This window comes from Cydia splendana, chromosome 14 (genome assembly GCF_910591565.1).
Source record: "Cydia splendana chromosome 14, ilCydSple1.2, whole genome shotgun sequence".
Classification (NCBI taxonomy): domain Eukaryota; kingdom Metazoa; phylum Arthropoda; class Insecta; order Lepidoptera; family Tortricidae; genus Cydia; species Cydia splendana.
The window spans coordinates 12,173,786-12,193,199 of NC_085973.1; the positions used below are offsets into that span (position 1 = coordinate 12,173,786).

The window sequence follows — 19,414 nt, forward strand, 5'->3', positions numbered from 1 at the left end:
CCCGCCACGCCTCAAAATTACTTATTTATTTAATGTAATTCTGGACATCACGCGGGGTCAAGCTGAAAAAGTGCCCGTTGTGTTCCTGAAGGTAAAATATCTGATAGATTAGGAGACTTTTGGTTTGTGCTCGCTTTGTTACATCCATAACTGATGCCTAGGGACATAGAATACATGTATTAGGCATGTAATACACTCCGTGAATGTCTCACATAATTAAATAACAAATCGTTGATTACTCTGTATAAACATAAACACGGGTATAAAATAAAACATATACTTCCCTACAGTACATGTCGAAAGAACGGTTGTAACGCATAGAGGTGCTACAAAGTTAATGTGGATAATAAATCTATGTAGAGTTGAAATTTTCATATGGGTGCCTACGGCACGGGAACGAAGTAATGCCCACAAGCAAGGGCCATAAATAAAATTAGTAGGATATATCTCAAAGCTGCCTTGGAGAACACAGAATATCTACACGAAGGTCGTAGGAATAAACCTATTAGGCTACTTTTAAAAACTAATCGTTTTCGCCGGCCTCGTCTATATCCTACAAGTAATTAATTTGCTAAAATTTTGCACTGCGTTGAATTGTGAAACTAATAGCATCGCGTGTAGCCTTCGCTTAATTACTGACAGGTAAAATTCTAATGATTTAAGTATTGTTTTAATAATCGCTATCTATTACAGCGTTTATTGCCGTTTGTTAATATTTACGTAATACGTAAATTATCTTTTTGTTTTTAATTTTAATTAGTCAATATTTATAGCTGCGTATAATAAACTCAGAATTATAGATATCAGTGAGACAACACTAGGTAGGTATAAAAACACTTCTCTTCGATAAGTGGCAAACCTTTTTAGCTTGATTCTACCAACAACCAGACCAATAAGTTTTGAATTGGAACTCAAAAACATTCCATTCATTGGCAATATATTATGAGTCGTAACTCATAATACATTGAGGCCGTAGCCTTATATACGAATGTGTTTGCGTATGAATTAACTTTGTGTAATCTCTCAAAAAATAATCGTTTGGCAAGGCGAATTAATAATTGTTATTAAGAAGGTTAAGTTAGGCTGACAAAGCATTGCATTCGTAGCTATGCGAAAGCGGTAGCTATGCTACGACATATCTACGACGTAGCATGCTACAAACAATTAAAAACGCAACAACCGCGGTGCACGGTGACTTACCACTGTATTAAGTATTCATTAAAATTCCTAATTTATATTTAACATTTCAACATTGCTAAGTTTTGTATGTGAAAATAAATCTTTTTTTTTTGCAGTCAGTGGTAGAAAATCATAACTATCTTTGTATCATGGCATTAGTAATAAAATAACCGTATACATAACAAATAAAATGTTGATATAATATAACAAATAAATATATCAAATATTTGAAAACACTACATTATACTAACAACTTTATACACTAAATAGATACAAAACATTTGCAGCTCGTCGCCGTTGGCTTATAGTCATGCCTACTCATAGCATAAGTATGTTTATGTATAATAGCACTGTATAACTGTATTAACACTATAATCTGAAGGAGAAGTAATAACACGGCACGGTGACAGCGTGCCTAGAAATGTGATCGCACTAAAGTGATAATTTATATGGCCATATGAATTCAACGCAAAGTTGTCACCCACGACATATTTACACATCATTAAAACATAAAACTCTTGGAATACATTGTAGAGAATATCAAATCACCTCTCTACAGGGTGGCCAAAAAATAAGTGCATTCCCGTTGCCAGGGAGGTTTTGGGATTATACTGAGCAACTTTTACTATGGGACTGACTTCGAAATCGCGAAAAAAAATTTACACTCCCATAGAAAATGGACCAGCCAAAAGTATGAAACAGCCGATTTGTTTTTTCCGCGTTTGGTTCGCGTTGGCCAAAAGCCACCCTGTAAAGTCGAGCTTAGCTAACTCTGCATGCCATTTCAAATGACAAAATATGGCAATGTCATCATTAATTTCGAATTTCTAAGAAAATATGACGTTTATAATGACGCTCCCTAACTTTGTCCTAAGTCGGTGCAAAGTTAGTATAGACGGACTCTACTCGGCTACTCGTCACAAAATTGTCGGTCTTCAAAGTATTTTATAAGGGATACCGGATTATTTTATTAGTTTGTTATGTGATATATCTATACTCTATTAACCTACCTTGCCTAGATAGAGGCTTAACATTTAAAACGTCAAAACAGAAGAAAATGCTAGTTATAATTCTTTCAAGATTTGCGAATATTTACATTGGGACTAGACATGTGCGCCGCGCCGCCGCGCCGCCGCCGCCGACGATTTTGCTACGCCGCCGCCGCCGATAAATTTGACCGGCGTATAATCGGCGTGGAAAATTTTGATACCTATCGTGTCTTATTGCATGTTGCATAGTGAGTAGATAGTGTCAGAGGTATAAATTAAAGATCCTTATGCTTTTTCGCTTATTATTTGCCAGTGAACCAAATTAGCATCACTTTTGTCGTTGCGGTGTTATTATTTGATCACAGTTTACTATTTGATATGTTATCGCACAGCTTTTTTATAGAACGCATTTTGTTTTACTGTAGTAAGCATCTCACCAAGGGTCATCATTAAGCAAGTAACAAAGAAAATCAAGTAAACCTTAATATTCCATCATTTATGAGATACCTACAATGTACTTATTAGAGATTATAGATTTTTATATTTAGATTATATTACATACGAGTAAACTACATAGTAACATACAGGCACATGGACCCTGGGACGCTTCAGTCGCAGTCTCCCGATGACGCGAAGTCATATAGGCAGCTCAATAGACGTATATCTAAGTCCTTGCGACATGATCTGCGTCTCTTTAATACTAACCGTATTAAAGAGACTATTGAGCAAAACCAAGGCTCCAAAGTGTTCGCAAAGGACAAGTCTATTGAGCAAAGCCAGCTGACGAAGCTGAAACGGGAAGATGGCAGCATAGCGTCGAGCAAAGCGGAGGTTTTAGGCGAGATCGAGAGGTTCTATGGACAGTTATACACTTCGATCGCAAAGCCCGTTGACAGCTTGGTAGGAGATCCAAGAGCCAAGCTGTCCCGACATTATACCGAAGATATCCCGGACATCAGTCTGTACGAGATTAGGATGGCCCTGAAGCAGCTTAAGAACAACAAGGCGCTGGGCAAAGACGGAATCACTTCAGAGCTTCTGAGAGCGGGTGGAACACTGGTACTTAAAGTCCTCCAGAAGCTCTTTAATTCCGTCTTGTCCGAGGGCATAACGCCTGAAACATGGAATAGAGGCGAGGTGGTGCTGTTCTTCAAAAAAGGTGATAACAACCTATTGAAGAACTACAGACCCATCACGCTTCTGAGCCATGTCTATAAGCTGTTTTCAAGGGTCATCACGAACCGTCTCGAACACAGACTTGATGACGTCCAGCCTCCCGAACAAGCTGGTTTCCGAAAAGGCTATAGTACCATAGACCACATCCATACGCTGCGGCAAGTTATACAGAAGACCGAAGAGTATAACTTGCCATTATGCTTAGCGTTTGTGGACTATGAGAAAGCCTTCGATTCGGTAAAAACATGGGCGGTGCTTGAGTCTCTTCAGCGATGCCATATTGACTATCGGTACATCGAAGTGTTGAAGTATTTGTATAGTAACGCCACCATGTCGGTCCGAGTACAGGAGCAGAGCACGAGGGCGATTCCATTGCGAAGAGGCGTAAGGCAGGGAGACGTTATCTCTCCGAAACTGTTTACTGCCGTAATGGAAGACGCCTCCAAGCTCCAGAAATGGGAAGGACTTGGCATCAACATCAACGGCGAATACATCATTCACCTTCGGTTTGCCGACGATATCGTAGTCATGGCAAAGTCGATGGAGGAACTCAGCATGATGCTCGATGACCTCAACCGAGTTTCACAACGGGTGGGCTTGAAAATGAACATGGACAAGACGAAACTTATGTCAAATGCCAATGTTATGCCCATCCCAGTCTTTGTTGGGAACTCGGCACTCGAAGTTGTTGACTCGTACATCTACCTAGGACAAGTAGTCCAATTAGGTAGGTCCAACTTCGAGAAAGAGGTCAACCGCCGAATCCAACTCGGTTGGGCAGCGTTCGGGAAACTACGTAATGTCTTTTCGTCCGACATACCTCAGTGCCTCAAGACGAAAGTCTTTAATCAATGTGTGTTACCAGTGATGACTTACGGCTCCGAAACGTGGTCTTTCACTATCGGCCTCATCTCAAAACTCAAAGTCGCTCAACGAGCTATGGAGAGGGCTATGCTCGGAGTTTCCCTACGTGATCGAATCAGAAATGAGGAGATCCGTAGACGAACTAATGTCACCGACATAGCCCACCGGATTAGCAAGCTGAAGTGGCAATGGGCAGGCCACATTGCACGCAGAGAAGATGGCCGATGGGGTCGAAAAGTGCTCGAGTGGAGACCACGGACTAGCAAGCGCAGCGTAGGACGTCCACCCACAAGATGGACAGACGACCTTGTTAAGATCGCCGGAAGACACTGGATGCGGGTCGCTTCCAACCGGCACGTATGGAGGTCCAAGGGGGAGGCCTATGTTCAGCAGTGGACGTCTTATGGCTGAGATGATGACATGGACCCTGGTAGGGTATCACAAAAATATTAGTAACAAATCAAATTATAAGTTTTATGTGACAAGCATAACATGACTTAAAGTAAATTAAGAGTAGGTAACAATTAGGAATAATCAATTTTATATTTTTTTACTAAGTTGTGTTTTCTTACATATGTATACTTATAATTATAACAAGGTATCTTCCATAAATTCAGATATACATAGCACTTTTCGACCAGCTTACTTTTTAGATTTGTTGCAAATTGGTTGTTTGATGTTTTTAAATAAGCAAGAATTTTATTGTAAATTTTAATAGCCCTGTAATAGGGGCCGTTTTTGTAGATCTCTAGTTTCGGCCCCGGAAGTTCTAAATACTGTTTGCGTCTGGCATTTTGGCAAAATTTAAAAAGATGTATATTTTTGTGGACAAATATGGCTACTTCTAAAATGTAAAGAGAGGGTTAAAAGTTTCAGATTCAGATTATCTCAAGCGAATCTTAAATCTTCCGTCAGAGGGCTCGCTCGTATCAAATCTTTGGGTAGTCGCTCACATTTTGTAGGTCTGAAGACACGCAAGTGCCCCTGCAAGTGCCATCGACACGAGACACTTCGCAGACATTCTGTTGAGCGAATCAACGTGACGAAATGAATCAAAACGACGACATCTTTATTCTAACATACATTTCTAATGAACTTCAGTTTAGACAAATGTTAAGTAGTTCATCATTATTTCGTAACAAATCATAGGTGAGACGACAGCGGCTGGGAAAAGTCAATGTAGATTTTCTTAACTTACGACTTAACTTATAAATAAATATTTTTGTGTTTTATTTGTATTACGCTTGCAAAGTCATTATACTGCCTTAAATGTAGCGTTTTAAAGTGTCCTTTTTATGTAAATATTTAAACATACCGTTGCTAGCCGTTAGGTTGGTAAGAAATGGTTGCCAAGTGACATTGGGATATAATTTTCGGCAATAATTTAGAAAACACACGTAATATGTTTTGGATAGCCTAGTAAATACTCAGAAGGCTTTAATGTAGAGTTTCTATAGCCATGTTCTCATGCAGTATAAAAAATTATGCCACGCCGATTTCACGCCGATCACGCCGCCGCCGCCGGTCAAAAAATCATCGGACGCCGCCGCCGATGATTTTGCCATCGGCGCACATGTCTAATTGGGACGCACAAACATGCCAGTATTGCTATCGGCAAGAATTAGTCCTTACACATCAGTATCTCTGCAACTACATAATAGTTATTTGTACAACAAGAGATCAAAGTTTGATATTTCTTCGAGTGCTTATTTTGAGTCCCGTGCAAGCGAAAGATTCTAATCTTGAGCGTAGTAAGGGACTCAAAAGCGCACGAGATGTAAATAACTTTGATCTCGTGTATAGTTCGTTTTTTTAGCATTAGAAAGAACTTGTAAGAAGGTAAGCGATTTTGACATGTCTTTTAATTGAAAAACGCTTTATAAAAATCAATAACTATTACTTATGAAAGCAGAAGAATATAAAAGATGGTATTAGATTCATAATTGTTACATATTTGCCGTAACTTATTTTTAAAATGTGTTTTTTAATTAAAAGACACATCAAGATTGTTTACCTTATTTCTAATGCAAAAAAAAACTCTTAAGTCTTAAGAGTAGAATAATTCATTTTGCTTGATAATCTGTGTATTTTTTGAGTTCATTATTTTAATTGTACAATAAAATACATAGAATATTGTGTTTTATCAGTTTTTATCAAATCTTAAATTTTATTTTTATTAATTAGTTATTAAGAATTCATACTCGTACGTGGTTTGGAGCGATGCGTTCTGACGTTTTTCGGGGGTCTATTATAAACCGTCAATATACCGTTGAATGTCGTTTAAACCTTTTTTTTTGTCTATTTCTTTTTGCATTTTTGAGTGTGAAAGGGACAGAGATAATAGAACCCAAGTATTTATTTCGAACTTGTATTAGACCCCGCATGTTGAAATGACATTTGACTATAAAGGTCACTTGAATGTCATTTTGTCTCACTCAGTGAGCAAAATCGCATTTTGCTCACTGTTTTAAGAAGCAAAGTACCATTGTTCGAGCTGCTGAGGTGAAAAACTTCTTTCTGTTAATCATACGATTATCAAAGTCAAGCCACCGTTTTCCTCTCCCAATCCGCATACGTCATGAATATAATCTTTCTTTATATACATGTATGATGCGACTCTGCTTCCTCTAAGCGTATTTAGATTTGTAAAATACGATAACCATGTGATTTCAATATCAATGCCATCAGTTCGTCACGCTCCCGCAAATCCATAAGTGCGAGCGTGATGTACCTACTGATGACATACTCAATTGGTGTCATGTTCTGTGAATCGGAATATCTTCTGGTAAAGGAAAATCCGGTTTACGCGTGTGAATTTATTCCCAAATGAGTTCTGTAATACGTTTAAACTGTGAACCGCTTGAGGCGTCCGTCGTAATATTGAGGGTAGGTTATCGAATAGTTTAGATTGCTTAAAGTTGGAGCAACACTTCGTGGAATGACCTAACTGAATGGGTTTTCAATGTTTTCATGAATGAGTTTATATATATATATATATAAAGTGAACCAAATAAGGAAGTTTATAACAAAAACAGAAGTTAAGGTCATTACCAAAATCATATCTTATCTATAAAGTATATATCAGAAATTAATAAATCTAAAACATAACATAAACACAAGAGAAAGTATCTAGCAGTATTATTAATATGGTGATAACATGTTGACATTAATTATATGATAAATATCTATAGATGTTAGTAAAGCAAAGTCTGTTTTATCAATTTATTACATATAATAATTACATGCGTCAATTGTAATCAAATGATAAATCTAAAGCAACGGGCAAAATACACGATAATTATCACAAAGACGAGATAAGTAAAAACCCAGATTATGGAGTCGGCAGACGTAGGTAAGTACTTAACGTCATAATCTAAATCCTATCGTTATCAATAAGTAATGCCTAAAGTCGTGTTTCGAATGAGCTAGAGCACGCTGACAGGAATTTATCATTAAAAATGTGTGTGCATAAGTACATATCGTAGAATCATGAAAAATAAAAATACCTTAAATGAACTCACGAAATATGTACAGTATTTTTGAGTTCTATCACCAGCTAGGCAGGGTTAAATATGTAACTCATATTGCCACTTGTTTTAATATTGTAGCTTTAAGTGTTTTTATTTAAGTACTAACATAGGGTATAAGTTTTTCTGTTTGAAATAAACGATTTCTCTATTATATATTACGTGCATGCAAGATTGCATTTTTGAATCTTCCCTTGGGGAAAGAAAATGTTTAAAGACGTTTAAATGTTTAAGCGGACAAAGTCACCGGCGGAGAGTAAATTCCGTGAACTACTTACCAATACCTAATATTTACATATATTATATTTTCAGTCAAGTCTTAAGACTCCTATCAAATAGTCCCAGTCCCAGGGGTTTAAATAGCACTTAATATTTACGGACTTGCGGTATATCCCAGAGTGCTGAATCAGGTCCAGTGATTGTAACGCTTACAGCGACACGAACATTTTAATGAATCGTCGTCCGACACACTGTTACACTGTGTTGCCACGCTGAGCAAAATACTGGAGTGCTAAATATAAAAGTCTACTTACACAATTCGGTTACAGACTTATGATTTAAATATATACATATAATATATTTAAACCTGGTTCTAGATAAATGCAAAACCTTAAGAGCAGTTTTAAACGTTTAGTTGTTAGTTTATTTTATATGAGGTTTCAATTGCTGAATTGGGATTAATGGGGAAATAAAAGCACATAACATAAGTAGAAAAAAAGCGTTATTTTATACATGTATATGCCATCTATTATAATGGGATTACATATTTATGAATAAAGATAATGCTGTAAATATGGCAACACTGCTAGTAAACCGAGGGACCGTGCGAGGAGAGATCAACAAGTCCAGACTACGATCAATATGACCAAGCACTCCGCTCGAGGGTGAGCAAGACGACTATACGTCCCCCTTGCTCTACTAAATTACAGATCCTTACAATTCCGACCCTTATTTTCAGTTTCACGCCATAGATTTCATGTTTCTATCCTGCTGGCCGTCAAGCTACCGCTTGCGTAAAACCATTTGTTTATAAAATGGCGTTTACCTGTCGTAGACAAAACTTAAACTCTATTGATTACGCTTAAATAACAATGCTCTATTCCTACAAGGGTAGCGTAGCGAATGATTTACGGTGAATTTTAATTCATACGTGTCTTAATGGAGAAACTCATTATTGTTTACATGGAATAAATGCATCTTTAACATAATTCGGGTACGTTCGATCGATACATGACTGGCCTAACAAATGTTTATTTAATTGCTCTTGAAGATAGCCTTGTTCAACGATTCGTTGTCCATCCAAACTACGTTCTTCTTACGTGTTATCGTGTCCTTAATGCGAGGACTGATCTTGTCACTATCACAACACATCATGATTTTGAAAGATAGAATGTGGTAAACGTTTTGTCGGTTGTCAGTAAGGACGACTCCTTAATGCATCTCTATTATGCCAGAAGCGACTTAAAGTCAATGTATAAAAGGGTAAATTTGGCTTGAGTTTGGCACGGTACAAATACATACATAGGCAGTTCTACAATACGCTTTCCCCATGCACGTCGGCAAAGACTTGCTGAAAGAGTATCTATCTACTCCGTATACGCATAGAACGAATGTGTTACGTGAGTAAGAGTCGTAGTTTCCCGTCTGCACCCCTCGCTCAATCCACTTTGATAGGGGACATTTTTATGTAAAACTTTTCTAAGCAGGACTATGTGTACCTACCTACCTGACTATATTTATAGTTAATAAGACAGAACAGACATAGGTATTTATTAGGAACGCCATTATATTTACCATTTGAGTAACTTTGTATCAGCTAACCTTATTAGCTATTTATTTGATTCAATTCTATATCTGGAACCAATTTACATGAATCTTATTGATCTCGTCTCCTACGTAAAATATTAATGGCTTAACCTACAAATACCGACAGAATGTATCGCTTAATAAACATAATATGGAATAGACACAGAATCGACTAAGATTAGGAAGATAAATTAAAGCATTAATGGAACTTTCTTCATTTAAATTCAAACAGATCGACAATGTTAACAAAGACATAATTACAACAGACAATGATAACAGTAATAAAACGACCCCAATCCATCTTTATTGTGCAATAAATGTATGGAGATAAATTTGCTAGTTTGTCATCATAAATGTAAATAAATCTTACTAAAGGAAATACGTAGTTGTTACAACATGTTGCATAATTGTTAATATCTAAATACGGAGACGGGGATAGAATAAACATGAACTAATTAAGAATAAATAGATAAGTGTAATGACCCCATTACTTCAGTGTAGTTCGGTTCACCTTTAAAACTAGTGACGCACGAGCCACGGGCTGAATGACTTTTAACAACCAGCGTAGCTAACTAATACAAAAAATATCGTTACCATGATGATAAATGACCTCTAATACCAACCAACTTCGGTCTAGACGGCAAAATGTCCTCAAGTATTAAGACGTTTGTCCAGTTCTATTTGAGTACGCGCAGTACTAGTACCTAACCATATATATGTATTATGTAGTAATTTAAACAATCGTCTAGTTGAAATTTCAAACTAGCAAGATTGCTTAGCGATTACACACCACAATGAATAAAACTCGCCTGATAGAAAATCAAAATACTAATAATCGGACCTCACACCTACGACTAAATGCACACTATGAATAAATTTGATAAAAGCGAACCATTTAACCCATAAAAAACAAAACCCTGGCACAAAATGGCAGGTTTTGCTCTAACAACTTTAAAAATAAACATTCAACATTCCATAACTAATCCGGATTAAATGCATATATTTAATATGCAAATCAAAAGCTCTTCCGCTTTTTGAATAATTAGGTACATAACCTTCAACAATTCAGAACTATTAACCAGAAGTAACTTAACGTCCTTGCTTCATGTATCTCGTAGCAAGATCCATTTTAGTTATGTATAAAGCAAACGTCAGGTCAATATGTGGGATTGACGTCACAGTTGCTGATAAGGTTGAAAGCAAACAGGCACGCGTGTCTCCGCGCTATCACGAATTATCTCCTGATAAACGTAGGCATCCTAGTTATTGACGCCTTGTACCAGTCTTTGTATTAAAGTTAGGGAAATTAGAAGACTTTACAGGATAGGTGTGCGCTGAAATTGAACCCACGACCAGTGCCCTGTTGGTTTATCAAAAGCTTGTAATACCAGCGGATGTCACTTTTTGACAGCTTTTGTTAGAAAGGGACTTCCTCTTGTAAATTACAAGTTACAAGCTTTTGATAAACGGGGCCCTGGCGGCCGTCGTTTTTAGGGTTCCGTACCCAAAGGGTAAAACGGGACCCGTATTACTAAGACTCCGCTGTCCGTCCGTCACCAAGCTGTATCTCACGAACCGTGATAGCTAGACAGTTGAAATTTTCACAGATGATGTATTTCTGTTGCCGCTATAACAACAAATACTAAAAACAGAATAAAATAAAGATTTTTAAGTGAGGCTCCCATGCAACAAACGTGATTTTTGACCGAAGTTAAGCAACGTCGGGCGGGGTCAGTACTTGGATGGGTGACCGTTTTTATAGATAATGGTACGGTACCCTTCGTGTGCGAGTCCGACTCGCACTTGGCCGGTTTTTTAATTCCACTAAGCCCGTTTTGCTTCGTTTTACAGTGTTGTCACTGCCTGTGAAGCCAGCAAAGCAAAACACCTGTTTACATTGACATTCACAAAAAACATGGATAAGTTCCAGCAGCTCACGTCATTTAGTCTCAGCCAATTTTTTATACGTCACAATGGTCTATTCTTGAGATCATTCTGGCTAGATAACCAGAAAATTCTCGGTTCGTGAATCATTTTGCGAAATAAAGATAGTGATGGTAACAATGAAAAAAATCACAACAATGTCTTTTCTGAATAACATTGGAGCCTTAGATCAACAAACAAATAGTAACATGTCAATCCAATCAGCAAGAATAAAAATAATTTTAAGATGAAAGCCCGTAAGTATAATTTTAATATTTAATTTTAGCCTATATATATAAATTTGAGTAAAATTAAGTATATAGGCCTAACGGGTACGAGTATTAGCAAGTGTCCACAGTAATGTTGAAAGTGTTAAGCATAGCAACAGCGTTCATCTTGTGGCTATATTTGGCGTGATTCCGGACCATGACGAGAAGACGCCTACGAGGGTGACCGCCAGACTGCAGAGCAGATAACACCAGACCACTGACGCAGAACTCTAAAATAGATAACGCATTTGCGTCAAGCGCACATTTTTCAAGCGCCTCAATGTAAACGAAGCGCGTGCCATACGAAAAGATTTCCTGGCCAAACACTCGCCATCACGCACCCCCAGCATGCGGCACACAAATCACATCGCACATACCTTGATTAATGAAACTAATAGATGGTCTGTCTCGGATATACCTGTCCGGCAGAAGCTACTTTCTCGTGAATATTGACGCAATTATCGGACGGGTTTTTTAACGCACCGATTGCTACCGTTTTATATAATAACAGACAATGTACACATACTTACACATAGTTCCAGTGATGAAAAAGTTGCCGCTCAATGAACCGCACGTTGTTATTAATTATTGTTGAGATAAGTGATCATTTCGAAATCGGTTAATTTATCGATGACAGCTTTGCTCATTATCATGTGGTTTGGTACAGGTTTTGTCACGAAACATTTTCTCTCAATACAGTCAGGCGTGAGGCAAAACATTTTCTTTTTTTTCTTCATTTTGATTATAGGTTTTTTCTTTTTTATCATACCTACACATGTATTGTCTGCGTGTGATAACATCAAATCGTTAGGCAGATAATCAGTGTCGTCGGCGTGTGGAACTGAATTTATTGGAGCAAATGGGAAATCTCGCAATTGAAATCTTCGGTGAGAGTTTGCCACTATACGTGAGTGCTAGAGAAAGCAAAATCATTACTTTCTTGCTGAAACGAAGAATTCTAGCGTATCCAAAGCAAAATTCTTAGTGGTTACCTCATTAGTTAGACTCTAATTACACTAATTAGGGCAAAGTTCTAAAGATGCCGAATGACTTTCCTAGAAGAAGCGGCAGTTTCAGAATTAGTTAAATATTTAACAATCAGCCATAATGTTTTTATCTGCAACGCAAAATCTTATAGCATGTGAAATTCTCACAGTTAGTAAGGAACGACTTATTTAATGAAAAAAACTTGAAACAGTATACATCTTAGCACTACAATAACCATAATTAATAACCATAAGAACCATAGAACTATACTATTGTCAAGTTTAGTCGTTCGTTAGGTAATTATTTGACTTGTGGGATAGGAAGGTGGATAGTAAATCATACGAAACACAAAGCGCTGGAAAATCCAACAAAAACAGATGACAGATTATTTACAAGATTTATGAGATCCCTACAACAGGAAACCGGTGTAGCTTAGTTTAACACCGTTTCATTATTGTAGTGTTTATGTCCATTTAAGCAAAATGTCACTGGTTCGTATCAAATACAAAGAGCTCACTGTTTGCTCCAGACAGTCTAAATTTATTTGGCGTCTACGACTCAGTCGGATGGTTGGCCATCACCTTGGTGGCAATGGCGTTTCGTTGAGAAAAACGTAAAATAATAAAAACAATGTTGAGCGTGCATCCCGCACCACGCAAGGTCGGTGTCGAGTATTTGTGGACGCGGCAGCGCTCCCGCCGGCATGCCGAATGATTGGTTATATTCTGCAGAACATTTGGCAAACACTCATCGACCATCCGTGATACTTACCTACGATGATTAGTTTTAGCCGAAAGGTGAGATCTTTTTCTGTACGTTCTGCTTAGCCGTTACAGTTAACACAATTTGTATTTCAATAGTAGAGCTCTATTTATTATCTGCGTTTATGGATAGGTATTAAAAACAACTTTACAGGAATGGAGCTAAACGATTTACTTTTTATACCAGAAGTGCTTAAAGAAAGGCTTGTTCGTATCGGCTTCACGGTCATTACTAAGTACAACATTCCTAAATAACGAGTTGAAGATACCAAACATTTTAACCGTACACTTGAACCGGATTTTTGTGTTTACTCATAGCTCGTTCCATCGCCGGCGCGCACACGGACGCCGAAGGCCGAGGGCGTCCGTTCTGTTATTTCGGTGCATTCATTCAACACGGTGGCTCCGTAACCTACCGATGCGTCACCCTCGCACCTTCACGTCCATCAAACACTGCCGTTACGCATGATACGTGTTCGGTGCATCTCGAATTAAGACCTAAAACTGAGTCGGTGTATATCTACACTAAAACGCATCAAATGACTCATTCACGAGGACGGCGCCGTTCGGCCAACGACCCACTTTAAGCTTCGGCGCGGTACACGAGCATTACGCCCAAGCTCTTAACCAGGTACTCCGAGGCTATTAAAACATTAACTACACGTCATTATCACGCTGCCTGTTTCTATTTACTTCCCGGATGATCAAAACAGAAGCAACCAAGGATAATAAGTATCTGCGTCATCTAATTAGAAACTGCCATCTTAAGATTCTTAAGTGTCGTTAAATTTAACAACTGAGTAGTTAGTTGTTAACGTTCTACGGCGACATAATAAGGTCAATTTATACAAGTGATAGCTCTTTCTCATGTTTCGAAATGTACCGCTATTGACAGAATCTCACGGTTTACATTTGAAGATAGGTATCTCTCATGCAACATCGCGCGGCTTCGCCAGAGTAACTAATAAAGGATCGTTCACGTTCATACGAAGGCAAAAGGACAATCTAGCAATTTTTTTTTACTGCATCTCACTTGAAAAATGTACGTTACTTGTTAAGACTACCTTGGTCAGATATGTGTACCCTATTACGTTGTTATTTTTTATTTGATGTGCATTACATTGTCCAATAACCTCGATGAATTTTCGCTATATATAGCGAGTCGGAATCAACGAATACGGAAGGGTTTATTCGTTTCTTCCTTTCTTCGTTCTTTAATGTTTCATTCCAATATGTAATTAGGGGTACAAATGGTACAATGTACGCAACATACTGCTTTTTTGTATTTAAGGCATTGTAGCTCGGCCTCGGCCTCCTTTCCAAACAACAAACACGTGATTATTTAAAACTGGTTTCAAGATTCCACATATTCTCTGTGCGTATAGGAAAACAATTCGATGACATACATCCTATAAGTACCTAATCAAGAATAGGCACATTGATTCGAACTAAAATTATTTGTTGTCTAAATAGACAGTCTCCAAGGGCCAAATACGCAATTGTGCTGTCGAGGGCAACAAAACGTGACTACACCGTCCATCCCGGGATTTTGGAATTAATCTTACACGATAAAACTAACGACGCTCCTCTTGGTCCCCAGCGAACGAAGCGGATCTAAGGTCAACAATATTGACAATATTGTTTTATCAGAAATTGTTTGGCAACTGTTTTATTTTTCGTATCGACGAATTTGTTTTTAATCGAGTAGGTACGCACGACGGAATTCTTACTCATCATGATATTTGTATCCTTTTCTCAGGAAGTATTCAACAGATGCAATCTCTGAATTTAATTCGATTTGAATAAGGAAGAAGTCAAAACGGACGGAAGTCGGCGGAATATGTTTATTTACATACGTTGATTAATAAAGTTCCTACAATGTATTTACTTAACAGCTCAAACTGCGTATAAGTTATTTATAAGTCCGCATTACTGAGGTCTCATGTAATATTAGACGAGGAAATGCCAGCAAGGTGACCATTAGAGCCGATGAATAATAATGATTTTGTCCGTTTGGTAACCTCCGTATTTCGTATTCACTGATTACCTATTGGGGAATTAATATATTATTATTATTATGTCTTTTAAATATCTCGGGACCATGGGGTCCCGGACCTTTGGGAGGCGTACGTGGGGCCGAAGCCAACAGAGCAGAGGCCCTTTAAGACACTTTAATCTAAAAAGCAAGGGATACACGTGGCGGATACCATCCCCGAACGCACAATGTTATACATCCGGAGATGGTCCCCGCCAGGTGCAAAGACTATTGCAGGCAGCACTTTTGTGCTGCGATGGGAACTAAGGTCATGGGCTATAGATTTGAAAGTTGGATGGACTGGATAATGGGCTATTATTATTATATTATATATATATATATAATTATTATAATCATACATCAAAAGCTACATAGGTACTAAATGAGGACCTTTGATTATTAAAGTACTACCTACTTTAATAATCAAAGGTCCTCATTTATTTCTAAACTAAAGTATGACGGCTTTCTTACTCCTACGTTTTGTTTAATTTATGAAATACCTTTATTATATTATTTGTTTGGTTATAAGTAGAATAGAAATATTTTCAATCGTAAACACAGATAATTTTCATATAAGAAAATAAGTACCTACTAAAAATAGAAAAAAGAAAGTGCCACGAAATTGCCGCATCAGGATCAGCATGTTATCAGGGTCATACACACGCAGAAGAACACATAAGCTGTCTCTTCAAGATACCCTCATAATTATGTTCCGAAAGTTAAGGAAATGGAATTTCTTTCTACTTTCTGCCTGTGACTTGCATCAACGCCCAAAACCCGTCTCAACGTAGGTAGTTTTGGACTGTATCAAATTGAGGACATCTATTTCACAAGCTAATTTTGGTCAATGACCGTTCTACCAAGTGAAAGGCTTCATCCTCGGTCCTTCCACGCCCGAGAGACACTTCCTTCGGTATTGTAAAGGGGACATCGGGAAAGGAAATGGCTAATAAGCCAATAAGCAGATTGGCGGCAAAAAAGTGCAACATAACACAACGCCAGGGCAATTGCCTCTTCAATTAAGTTGCATAAAACCCGGTTTATAATGTAGGAAGTGGGAAATTGCGTATCGCTTAGATTTGCGTGTTTTGAAAGTGGAAACCAGGATTGTGTCATTCGCTTGTCAATTGTTGGCTTGTTGCTAACAATGACAAGATTTTAATGAGTGCGAGATATAAATCAGAAGATGAAAGAAAGTCTGTAACTACCCGAAAGCAAAGTAGTATCCACAAACTATGGAGCGAAAACATTTAACCAAGAATAGGCACATTGATTCGAACTAAAATTATTTGTTGTCTAAATAGACAGTCTCCAAGGGCCAAATACCCAATCGTGCTGTCTTGTCGTTTGTTTGTCTGAAATAAATATTTCACGACAACTTATATGTTATGCTTAATGCGTCTATAAAGTATAAGCGCGTTTAAATATTATATTATATGTGTATATGTTTAAGATACAAAAAAATAATCTTTCTTGTTTTACGACATAACCAAGGAACTTTACACATATAGGCATCTGGATTAAACAATAGTAACTTTCCACACACATGAAATTGGAGTAGGTTGATAGTTACAGTCAAGTGTTATAATGACCCACATTGATTTCTTCATTACGTAGGTCTCTTAAACAAGTGCAGTTCACTCAAGTACCTATTGATAAGAAACAAAAGTGCCTTTAATGTATGTAACTAGTTGGGTAAAGATTATATATAGTAGGTATTTATTTAGAATGTTGATATTTACTTCGCTCAAAAGTTACGTTTTTTCTGTTTATTTCTCAATGCACCCACATGGACGCTTTTCTGTTTCGCCCTATGGTTGACTGGTAGATAATGCCTATAACGGCATTAAGTCCGCCTGTTGTACTTTTTGTATGTGCAATAAAGTTTAAAAATAAAATAAATAAAATAAAATAAAGATCGGTATAGAATTTGTATGTCTTGTCGTTTGTTTGTCTGAAATAAATATTTCACGACAACTTATATGTTATGCTTAATGCGTCTATAAAGTATAAGCGCGTTTAAATATTATATTGTTGTTTATTTTTTATTTTTTAATAAAACTTTCATCATTTCTGAAGGTGGCTGGGTCAACGCACATTTAGGTTTTCATTTGTCTTTTCTTCAGTTCTCAGAAGTTGAAAATGGTGCTGAAACAATACACACAATTTTGGTGCCAAATCAACGTTGGGGGCGGCGGTTTTGGTAAATAAAAAGACTTATTTTCTCTTCTGTTCTAGTTAGTTAAGGATACCGAAAGATACTGGAGTAGCCTAATTTAAGCGAAAAATTTTGTTATTGAGTTTAATCATCCATTGCATCCAGGCTAAGAAAATGTTAAATTAATTTCAGTTGTGAATCTTATCGTAATTATTAATGCTCTTTAAAAAGGGTCCCTACCCTCTTTTAAGTCATCATTAATTTATGACTCCGTAACCCACCTGGAGATGCGACACCATCATATATTAAAAATCAATGAAGTTTTCAGCCGTAACGTGTAAATAATCAAAACCTGTACCTATGTTTACAGATGTGTAATGTGTATGTGTGTTCTTCTGACTGTTTATTGATGTTTAATATGGATATACATGTTGGAAACTACGTACTTGACGGTGAAATTGATGGTTGCATCCAACAATAAAGAGCGATTGATTAGGTACCTGTAGTCCGATAGTAGATAAGAGATAAAATCTAGATCAGCTGCGATGTTTAGGTACTCACCTCAGTCTTCGTTATTCGATGTCGTGCTAATTTGACCACGGCAAAATTACCCTTGCCAATAGTCCTTTCTATGTCATAAAATCCCACCCTAATAGGGGTTTTAGCAGGACGTTCACGGTCCGCCATTGTTGATTTTTTTAAACACTATAGTCTCAACACCTCACTAATAATCCAAAAAAATGTGTCATAATACTATTAGTACTTCAGTTCATTGAATACTATAAAACACTTTTGTTGTTCAGCCAGCTCCAAGCCTCGCTACCGCTCATAGCAGGAGTAAAGCTCTCACTAGCGGATCGTATTTACTTAACGTCATTCAGTAAATTGCATTACACGTAGGTATTTGATCATTGCTGTAACGTGATTACGCACGGTATTGTTGTTATTCATTGGTAAAGTAAATCGTATAAAAGATATTACAACGGTTCGATGTTCCATGGGAATTGTTTCGGGACCGTACGAGTCCTCTCTCACATTCAGTAGATTTTAAATACAGTAGAGTTTTGTGTAAAATTGATTTAAGATAGATTATAAATCGCGCAAGAGGCGGCGTGCGTTTTGAACAGTTTGAGTAGCGCGTGACGCCGCCGCCTCGCCGGCTGTCAACCGGGTACTGAACTCGGCCGCTGAACGCTGAACACACACAGCGAGCGACCGCCGAGCAACCTGCGGCACGCGCGCGCTTTCAGCCGCCCGCCATATTACTTTGCGTGACGTCAGCACGACAGCGCGTGTCCTACCTACCTTTTCGGGTAGGTAGGTAAGCACGTAACTGTACTACGTAGTTTACATATTTATACCTAATTCACTATTATTATAGCATCCAATTTATGATTTTAACCTTTTCGACGCCGTGTCAAACACAAAAGCTGTCACGCGGACGCCACGTCACCGAAGTGTCAAAACTGAAATTGAACTTTATGCATATGCACGTAGGTCTATGTTGCTCTGTGGTCTGTGACCGATTAATCAGTCTTTGGCGTTGAACCTGCGGTGCGGATATATAGGTCATTGGCGTCCAAAAGGTTAATAATCTTATTTTTCTTCTTTACTGTCTGTCCTACTAATCCTACTATACGTTTTTGGGGATCGTAACCGTGATCACTTGAATTCTCAGCTAGGATGGTTTGTCTTCAACCGCTTCAACGGTCTGGGTTCATATTTTTTCCCTACCGCTTA

The 19,414-nt window shown here is 37.7% G+C and overlaps 1 protein-coding gene across 1 annotated transcript in view; it reads right to left on the minus strand.

The window, feature by feature from the left end:
- Positions 1-18,866, minus strand: part of LOC134796688 (serine/threonine-protein kinase SIK2) — a 65,981-nt gene extending 47,115 nt beyond the window's left edge. Inside the window, exon 1 of the mRNA XM_063768856.1 lies at positions 18,236-18,866. Coding sequence (XP_063624926.1) covers positions 18,236-18,361 — 126 coding nt within the window. The 5' untranslated portion in view covers positions 18,362-18,866. The remainder of the gene's footprint in view (positions 1-18,235) is intronic.
- Positions 18,867-19,414: the final 548 nt, after the last annotated feature.